Source organism: Rhinopithecus roxellana, chromosome 19 (genome assembly GCF_007565055.1).
Source record: "Rhinopithecus roxellana isolate Shanxi Qingling chromosome 19, ASM756505v1, whole genome shotgun sequence".
Taxonomy (NCBI): Eukaryota; Metazoa; Chordata; class Mammalia; order Primates; family Cercopithecidae; genus Rhinopithecus; species Rhinopithecus roxellana.
Genome location: NC_044567.1, coordinates 75715416 through 75725846, shown reverse-complemented (window position 1 = coordinate 75725846; position 10431 = coordinate 75715416). Strand labels below are relative to the sequence as shown.

At 43.3% G+C, this 10431-nt stretch overlaps 1 protein-coding gene across 1 annotated transcript in view; it reads right to left on the bottom strand.

The window, feature by feature from the left end:
* Positions 1–8376: 8376 nt before the first annotated feature.
* EFCAB3 (EF-hand calcium binding domain 3) overlaps positions 8377–10431 on the bottom strand; it is a 38644-nt gene continuing 36589 nt past the window's right edge. The window contains exon 9 of the mRNA XM_010380086.2: positions 8377–8752. Coding sequence (XP_010378388.1) covers positions 8429–8752 — 324 coding nt within the window. The 3' untranslated portion in view covers positions 8377–8428. The remainder of the gene's footprint in view (positions 8753–10431) is intronic.

Sequence of the window (10431 nt, the reverse complement as noted above, 5' to 3'; positions counted from 1 at the left end):
AAGACGCTGAGTCTGGGCGGGAAAAACGGTGGCGGGGCAGGGCGGACCTGGAGTCCGGTCCGGGTGGAGGCTGGGAGCTGTCGCTTGGGGCTGCCCCAGGGTTGGCGAAGGGCTCTCTAGGGAAGGGGACCAGGCAGGGGGAAATTCTCTCCGGAGTCGTTTCTCATTGATGAGGTGCTGATGGACGTGCAGGTTAGGCAGAAAGTGGGAGACATTCCACTTGAGCCCCAGTTCAATGCTGGGATCCTCTAACAGGTTCCCTAGCTTCCCTCAAGTTGTAAAACAGGAAAAATCTAGAATCATTGTAAGAGTTGAGGCTACCTAGTTCCACTATGGAGCCGATGTCCAGAACTGAAGAAGGTAGCAAGCAGTGGGAAGAAACCTGGCAATTTCCAGCTTCTGTGGTCAACTCTTCATAGTGTGGGTGTATATGTATACACGGTGTGTATATATATTTTGGTTGGGGTAGGGGAAGATGGAGATATGAAATTAGAGAACACAAGGCTTAGCAAATCAAATGGAATATCCAAGGACAAGTTTTTTTTTTTTTTTTTAAATTATAACCATCTAACCTTTTTGAATCATCCATATTATATTTATTATAATTATCCTTATTAGCACAATTAAGATTGTAATACACACATACATAGTTTGTCATAGTAATACATTTCAGCCTTACATTTCTATTTCTAGATCTAATACAAAATGACTCTCAAAAGAATCTAGAAGAAAGTATGTTATAGACATAATGGTATTTGAGAAGACTTCCAAGAGAAGCATGATGAATACCACTTAGAAAAGAAGGAAAGGGCAGAGACCAAACAAGGACCACCCCAATACCTCTTGGACTTTATTTAATGTCATAATGTCAGAATAAAGGGAAAGATGAATTTTTTAAAAAAAAGAAGGAAAGGGTTAGTGCAGTGCTAGACGTAGTACATTGGTAATTAGTACTTTTTTTTTTTTTTTTTTTTTTTTTTTTTGAGATGGAGTCTTGCTCTGTTGCCCAGGCTGGAGTGCAGTGGCTGGATCTCAGCTCTCTACAACCTCCATGTCCTGGGCTCAAGTGATTCTCCTGCCTCAGCCTCCTGAGTAGCCGGGATAACAGGTGTGTGCCACCACACTCATATAATTTTTGTATTTTTAGTAGAGATGGGGTTTCACCATTTTGTCTGGGCTGGTCCCGAACTCCTGACCTCAAATGATCTGCCCACCTTGGTCTCCCAAAGTGTTGGGATTACAGGCGTGAGCCACTGCGCCCAGCCAGTAATTGTTTATTCCATTGTAAATTCTCTCTGTAGGTAAAACTATGGGGAGCAATGAATGATTCTATACTTTTTCCTCCAAAGAAATGTGAACAAGCTCTGAGCCCTCTCTAGGAAGAAAAATATGCAAGTTAATAAAAAAGATAGTAAAGAAGTTGTACTTCATTTGAAGACAATATGCTTTTGCCATTCTTGTGGTCTTTGGAAACATTTTGAACACAAGCTCCATACCCAGAAACAAGTACAAGGAATTTTTATCTTTTCTCAAAGCCGGCTGTTTGCAGATATGGTGGTTGATTTACATTTATTTCTGGCATCTTGTTTTCTCATCTATGGGCTTTTATTCTCCCCTCACTAAAAGCTGCTAGTGTTCCCAATCAACAGTCCCACTGCACATTTTCTTGCAGACAGCTCATTGTCTTCACTTGAATTTACTATATTAGTTCCAAAGGAGACATTTTAAATGTCAAACAGCTTTGGCCTTTTTTCTGTGAAATGTGCTAAAGTATCCTAAACTTAATTTTATTTTTTATTTTTATTTATTTATTTTTTTGAGACACAGTCTTGCTCTGTTGCCCAGGCTGGAGTGCAATGACGCGATCTCGGCTCACTGCAAGCTCCACTTCCCAGGTTCACGCCATTCTCCTGCCTCAGCCTCCCGAGTACCTGGGACTACAGGCGCCCGCCACCACGCCCGGCTACTTTTTTGTATTTTTAGTAGAGACGGGCTTTCACCATGTTGGTCGGGCTGGTCTCAATCTCCTGACCTCGTGATCCGCCTGCCTCAGCCTCCCAAAGTGCTGGGATTACAGGCGTGAGCCACCACGTCCAGCCTAAACTTAATTTTATACAATTATATTTGATTGGCTTGTGCAACCTATTTTTCGAAGCACCTAAAATAATTTTTCGGAAGTTTGACATGGCTGTGAGTTCTCTGATACCAGGCTTTATACTGGATTGTAGCTTCAGAAACACCACGTTTCAGACGAGTTAAGGGACCCTCTGGTGGTGAGTAAGGAGAACTCCTCTAGCTCAGTGGGTGGCATGGGTTAAACGCTTGTAAAGGTTAAAAACTCTCATTCTGGATTCTTGCCTTAGGTTGTCAGCCAAGGATAAGGGTAGTTAATTGTTCTGCTTTTTTTTTTTCTTTGAGACGAAGTCTCCCTCTGTTGCCCAGACTGGAGTGTAGTGGCATGATCTCGGTTCACTGCAAGCTCCACCTCCCTGGCTCAAGCGAGTCTCCTGCTTCAGCCTCCTGAGTAGCTGGTATTATAGGCCACCGCCACTACACCCGGCTAATTTTTGTATTTTAGTAGAGACGGGTTTCACCCTGTTGGCCAGGCTGGTCTTGAACCCCTGACCTCAAATGATCCGCCTGCCTTGGCCTCCCAAAATGCTGGGATTACAGGCACGAGTCACCACACCTGGCTTTTTTTTTTTTTTTTTTTTTTTTTTTTTTGAGATGGAGTCTTGCTGTGTCATCCAGACTGGACTTCAATGGTGCAATCTGGGCTCACTGCAAACTCTGCCTCCCTGGTTCAAGTGATTCTTGTGCATCAGCCTCTGGGGTAGTTGGGATTATAGACACCTGCCACCACTCCTGGCTAATTTTTGTATTTTTTTGTATTTTCCGTAGGGATGGGGTTTCACTACGTTGCTTAGGCTGGTCTGGAACGCCTCACCTCAAGTGATCTGCCTGCCTTGGCCTCCAAAAGTGCTGGGATAATAGGCGTGAGCCACTGGGCCTGGCCAACAACTTTAATTTGAAAACATTATTTATTTATTTATTTATTTATTTATTTATTTATCTTCTTTTCTTCTTCTCCTTTTTTTTCTTTGAGATAGGGCATCGCTCTGTCACACAGGCTGGAGTACAGTGGCACGATCACAGCTCACTGCAACCTCTGCCTCCCAGGCTGAAGTGATTCTCCCACGTCAGCCAATGGAGAAGCTGGGACTAGAGGTTTGTGTCCCCATACCCGGATAATTTTTGCATTTTTTGTGGAGACAGTGTTTTGCCATGTTGCCCAGGCTGGCGTCGAACTCCTGGTCTTAAGCAATCCGTCTGCCTCAGCCTCCCCAAGTGCTGGGATTACAGATGTTAGCCACTGCACCTGACCTATGTTTTCTTATTGCAAAATAAATTTTTTTATTATAGAACATTAGAAGATATTGATAAGAAAAAAGAAAATACTTCTTCCCACCATTAATTTGACTCATTAACACTTTGGCTTATATCATCCCAGTCTTTTCTTTCTAATTTAGTTATACAAGTGACTTTACATTAAAATAGTTTCAGAACAAAATGCTTTGTGCCTTTTTTTTTTTTTTTTTTTTTTTAACAATTACATTTATCCGGCCGGGCATGGTGGCTCACACCTATAATCCCAGCACTTTGGGAGACTGAGGCGGGTGGATCACGAGGTCAGGAATTCGAGACCAGCCAGACCAAGATGGTGAAACTCCATTTCTATTAAAAGTACAAAAATTAGGCCAGGTGTGGTGGCTCACGCCTGTAATCCCAGCACTTTGAGAGGCCGAGGTGAGCGGATCACAAAGTCAGGAGATCGAGACCATCCTGGCCAACATGGTGAAACCCCATCTCTACTAAAATACAAAAAAGTAGCCAGGTGTGGTGGCATGTGTCTGTAGTCCCAGCTACTTGGGAGGCTGAGGCAGGAGAATCGCTTGAGCCCCGGAGGTGGAGCTTGCAGTGAGCCAAGATTGTGCCACTGCACTCTAGCTTGGGCAACCAGGTGAGACTCCTTCTCACCAAAAAAAAAAAAAAAAAAAAAAAAAAAAACCCGGGCGTGGTGGTGGGTGCCTGTAATCCCAGCTACTCAGGAGGCTGAGGCAGGAGAATCACTTGAACCCAGAGGCGGAGGTTGCAGTGAGCTCAGAATGTGTCACTGCACTCTAGCCTGGGCAACAGAGCAAGACTCTGTCTCAAATAACAGCAACAACAACAAGAGAACCTAATTACATTCATCCATTTTAAGTGTACAGTTCAATACATTTTCATAAAAATCTATATTTGTGTAATCAGTGTCACAATCTAGTTTTAGAACAACGCCTTGAAGTTCTCCCATGCCACTTAGCAGTTGTAGTCTGCTTTTTAACTTAATAAAACTTGAGGACATTATTCTTTTGTTCAAAATATTCTTTTACAACATCACTTAACGTCCTTCTGGTATTGTTTCATATAGCTGTATCGTGCTTTACTGGACATTTAGGCTACTTTAAGTTTCATACTATTAAACATTTAATGGCTGGGCGCAGTGGCTCACACCTGTAATCCCAGCACTTTGGGAGGCCGAAGCAGGTGGATCACGAGGTCAGGAGTTCAAGACCATCCTGGCCAGCATGATGAAACCCTGTCTCTACTAAAAATACAAAAATTAGCCAGGTATGGTGGTATGCACCTGTAGTCCCACCTACTTGGGAGGCTGAGGCAGAAGAATTGCTTGAACCCTGGAGGTAGAGGTTGTAGTGAGCTGAGATCACGCCACTGCACTCCAACCTGGTCAACAGAGTGAGACGCTGTCTCAAAAATAAAAAAAGAAAAAGAAAAAAATTAAACATGGTGTACATCTTTGTCATGAAATAATTTTGTACATTCATGATTATTTCTTTATGATTACCTTCTTTCTTTTTCTTTTTTTTTTTTTGGAAACGGAGTCTCGCTCTGTTGTCCAGGCTGGAGTGCAGTGGCCGGATCTCAGCTCACTGCAAGCTCCGCCTCCTGGGTTTACGCCATTCTCCTGCCTGAGCCTCCCAGTAGCTGGGACTACAGGCGCCTGCCACCTCTCCCGGCTATTTTGTATTTTTTAGTAGAGACGGGGTTTCACTGTGTTAGCCAGGATGATCTCGATCTCCTGACCTCATGATCCGCCTGTCTTGGCCTCCCAAAGTGCTGGGATTACAGGCTTGAGCCACCGCGCCCGGCCTATGATTACTTTCTAGAATAGGAATTGCTGAGTCAATGGTTATAATTAGCTCTATCACTAAGCTCTGTGAGGTTAAGTCATTTTACTTGTTTGTTAACTGTTATATGTTCAGGTCCTAGAACTAGGTCTGGCACACAGTATGCAACTCAGTTGATAACTGGTGAATGAATGGATGGATGAGTACCCTCTTGCTATACTATATTTCGGCAGAGAGATGCCAATTTATACTGTCATCGACAGTGTGTGACAATTTAATAGAAATAATGTATTGCTGTACATTTTAGATTTTCCAGGACAGATCCTACTAAAAAATATTCTGTCCTGTTATCTCACTGATGCAAGGAAAGATTCCAGGAACTGTAACATTTTGGCATCCAAATTACATCTCCTAGATTCCCTGTTATACCTACAGCCATATGAAAAGTCTCTTGTCAAGTCATAAATCTTGTTTTTACCTAGAAAATATGGCTACTTATCTATAAGGTTAGTTATTCTCTCCAACATTGTATCTTTATGAATAATAGCAAGTATATTTAGACTCTTTTGACTATTCATGGTAACACTCGCAAAATTACCTCAAGGCCATTTCAATAAGCAGTTTTGGGGGCATTGCCTTCATTGCTTTTTTCTGGTATTTTATAATTTTACAGCGGCGCGCGGTGGCTCCCACCTGTAATCCAAGCACTTTGGGAGGCTGATGTTGGCAGATCACCTGAGGTTAGGAGTTTGAGACTAGCCTGGGCAACATAGCGAAACCCCATCTCTACTAAAAATAAAAAATTAGCTGAGTGTGGTGGCACGTACCTGTAATCCCAGCTATTTGGGAGGCTGAGGCAGGTGAAACGCTTGAACCTGGGGAGGTGGAGGTTGCGGTGAGCTGAAATCACGTTGCTGTACTGAGCCTGGGCAACAGAGTAAGACTGTCTCAATTTTTTTTTTTTTTTAACATTATGAGGCATTGTCCCCATCAATATTGGACATATCTTTTCCTTTTTCTGGGTCAAAATTTTTCTAGAATAGTGATTTAAAAGCATTTGTTCTATATGTTGAGTGTGATGGACTGGTTTGCACCCACACACCTGCAAACCAGCTTCTTGGACAACATTTACAAATAGTTGATCTCATCCCTTATATATATATTTTTTATCTCTTACATTTTTAGATCAGAATTGGCACAAGAAATAAAACACTTTGCCATCCTGACAGTAGATCAGAAGGTTAATGTAGATTTAGTCTTGGTACATCCAGATTTCCTGAGTCCAAAAGTGGTCTGTCTCTCTGTGGGCAACCCTTGAGAACCACAGAAAAATACCCCAATGGGACTGGGCACAGTAGCTCATACTTGTAATAATACCACTTTGGGAGGCTGAGGTGGGAGGATCACTTCAGCCCAGGAGTTTGGGACCAGCCTGAGCAACATAGGGAGTCCATATCTCCACAAAAATAAAAAAATTAGCCAGGCATGGTGGGGCATGCCTGTAGTTTCAACTACGTGAGAAGCTGAGGTGGGAGGATTCCTTGAGCCCAGGAGGTTGAGGCTGCAGCAAGCCATGATTGTATCACTGCACACCAGCCTAGGTGACAGAGTGAGACCCTGTCCTCTAAACAAACAAACACACCAAAAAAAACAAAACAAAACAAAACAAAAAACCAGTAATGGATGATACATACTTAAACATGATTGAAAGGGCAAATTTTATGGAATGTATATTTTACTATAATAAAAAATTATAATCCCCAAACTTGTAATATAGTTATATATATGTTGCTTTATTAAATGCATTAAAGAACAGCAACAATAAATACAATGGATGTGATCAGCTATTCGTTTTTGTTTGTTTTGTTTTGAGACAGAGTCTTGCTCTGTCACCCAGGCTGGAGTGCAGTGGTATAATCTCAGCTCACTGCAAGCTCCTCCTCCCAGGTTCAAGTGATTCTCCCACTTCAGCCTCCAGAGTAGCTGGGATTATGGGCGTGTGCCACCACATCCAGCTAATTTTTGTATTTTTGGTAGAGACAGGGTTTCACCATGTTGGCCAGGCTGGTCTCGAACTCCTGACCTCAGGTGATCCGCCTGCCTCAGCCTCCTGAAGTGTTGGGATTACAGGCATGAGTCATCGCACCTGGCCGTGTTCAGCTATTTGTAAGAGCAATCCAGGTGTGCAGGTTGTAGCTAAGGAGCCTTGGGAATCCCCCAATTTTTTTTTTTTTTTTGAGACGGAGTCTCGCTCTGTCACCCAGGCTGGAGTGCAGTGGCGCCATCTCGGCTCACTGCAAGCTCCACCTCCCGGGTTTATGCCATTCTCCTGCCTCAGCCTCCCAAGTAGCTGGGACTACAGGTGCCCGCCATCTCGCCCGGCTAGTTTTTTGTATTTTTTAGTAGAGACGGGGTTTCACCGTGTAGACCAGGATGGTCTCGATCTCCTGACCTCGTGATCCACCCGTCTCGGCCATCCCCAAATTTAATCAAGGTTCTTTAGGGCTTGCTGATCTTATTCCCTGAAACTGAAAGGTCATCCTCTTCTGCTGTCTCTAGTGTCTTTCACAAACAATTGAAAACCTAATCCAGTTTACACTCACCATAAACTCAGGTTTATTGCTTGGAGAGCCCTTAGCTCAGGTCAACTTTTCTCCTTCCTGCTGAGGCTTAGGCAGTCTTAAGCCAGCTAGGGGCAGCAGAGCATAGCTTATTGCTAGGGAACGAACAGCCCAGCATCTATTTACTGGTAAAGATTTAGGAAAGGGGGCCGGGCGTGGTGGCTCACACCTGTAATCCCAGAACTTTGGGAGTCTGAGGCGGGCAGATCACGAGGTCAGGAGATCCAGACCATCCTGACCAACATGGTGAAACCCTGTCTCTACTAAAAATACAAAAATTAGCTGGGTGTGGTGGTGGGCGCCTGTAATCCCAGCTACTCGGGAGGCTGATCCAAGAGAATGGCTTGAACCCAGGAGGCGGAGGTTACAGGGAGCCAAGATCATGCCAGTGCACTCCAGCCTGGTGACAGAGGAAGACTCCATCTCAAAACATAAACAAACAAAAATTTACGAAAGGGAAACCATTTTATGACTTAAATGTTTTTACTGGTCAGAAACCAAAAGATGTCAAAATTTCCAGCTTCTAAGAATGTACTTAGACAAAAGCAAGAAACCATAATTTTGATAACTATGAAAAAGTAGTTTGTGATGAGCTGTTTAGAAAATGTAGAAATTTCATTACTGAAATCCCTTTAAACCTTTCCGTTTTCTTTTTCTTCCTGAGTCTGTGTCACATTCACTGGTATCTGATGAGGAAAAGGATCTGGAGTTATGGGAGGAATTTCTATTCACATAGGCATCATATAACCTTAAGTCCTTAGGAGAAAGTAGTTCTTGGCAAACATTCCAGGACCATGTATAAGTTGAAAAGGTGTCATAAAAGGACTCATTTCTAGAGTCTATCCCAATCAAATCCCCTCGTATCTTCTGCCAGAGGTTTAGCATTTCTTTCCGGTGTTCAAGGGCAATTCCTAAATTATAGGTATCAGTAGCTCTCTTCACCTGTAGTGAGAGACCAGAAGTTTATTGTAGTTACCTTAAAGTAGCTTTGATTTGTGGACCACAATGATAGATACCCCAAGAGTTATGTTCCTAGGCTACTCAAAAGTCACTGAGTCTATACATTGGGTGGTGCCTCGTGAGGAAATGTGAGCTAGGTGTTGATGGACAATCAAAATGTACTGCTTGGGAATAATGAGGTAATAAGAAATTTTATAAGGATATGAAAAATACAGTGGACTAAAATAGGCTGAAGTATGGGATGGAGATAGGCTATGGATATAACAGGAGTGCCAATTCAGTCACTCAATTCAGCCTAGGATAGGGAGAACTGACTGGGAGATGATGCTGAGCTGAGTAGGTCCTCAAGGATGTGATCAAATTGAGGGAGTGAGTGGTGAGGGGAAGGTGTTCCAGGGAGAGGGGACAGCATAAACAGAGACCCCCAAGGCAGTAAATATCTTGGAAGTGTGGTAGGAGGGTTCAGGCAGTTGGTATTGCTGGAGTGTCAAGTTTAAAGTCAGAAGAATAAATAATGACAAAGGACAGGCAGGCCCTTACACTTAATCTTATAAGTCAGTAATCTCTGTGAGGCTAGCAAGACACTGTTCCTCAGTGAAAATCTTGCTATAGTGAGCCACTGTTTCTAATGAAAGTGAAATAAATCCCTTAAGCAGAAAATAGAGTTGAAATTGCCATCATTGAGAGGGATGTGTTCACTTTTAAGCAGGACAGTGCCATGGTTGGCTCTTCATGTTGGATTATTAGCAGCTGTGTAGAGAATGGTTGGAGGATACCAGGTTGGCGATTGCCTCATCTAAGGCAGTGGTAATGGGGATGCAGTGAAGGGAACAGATTTGAAAATTTGTTTTTTTTTTTTTTTTTGAGATGGAGTCTTGCCCTGTCGCCTAAGCTGGAGTACAGTAGTGTGATCTTGGCTCATCACAACCTCTGCCTCCCAGGTTCAAGGGATTCTCCTGCCTCAGCCTCCCGAGTAGCTGGGATTACAGGCACCCCACCACCATGCCTGGTTAATTTTTGTATTTTTAGTAGAGACGGGATTTCACCATGTTGGCCAGGCTGGTCTCAAACTCCTGACCTCAGGTGATTTGCCTGTCTTGGCCTCCCAAAGTGCTGGAATTACAGGTGTGAGCCACCATGCCTGGCCCTGAAAAATCTTTAAGAGAATGACAGTAGGCCAGACTTGGGGATTAGCAGATGTGAAGAATGAGGAAAGAACCCAAGTTAAGGATAGCACCTGGCCTTCTAGCTTCAGTGACTGAGTAGTTGCTATCAACTGAGACACATGCAATATACTCTTGCAACAAACCTGCACATGTAACCCGTGGATCTAAAATAAAAGTTGACCTTATTTGAAAACACACACACACACACACACACACACACACACACACACACACACACCACCTGAGATACAGAATTCCCAGGGGAGAGCCAGTTGGATGCAGAAGATGATGAGTTTTGTTTTGGACATGTTGAGTTTGTTATGTTATGAGACCCTGGGTAGAGGTAGAAATATTCATCAAGTGGTCAGTGAGATAAGACAGAAATAGAGGAATGAAGCTAAGTTAGTGACAACTTTAATAGCAATCAGTACATAGGTGGCAGCTGAACCAAGGAGGATAGATTGAGATAGCCCAAAGAATACTTGCCCTAGCTGT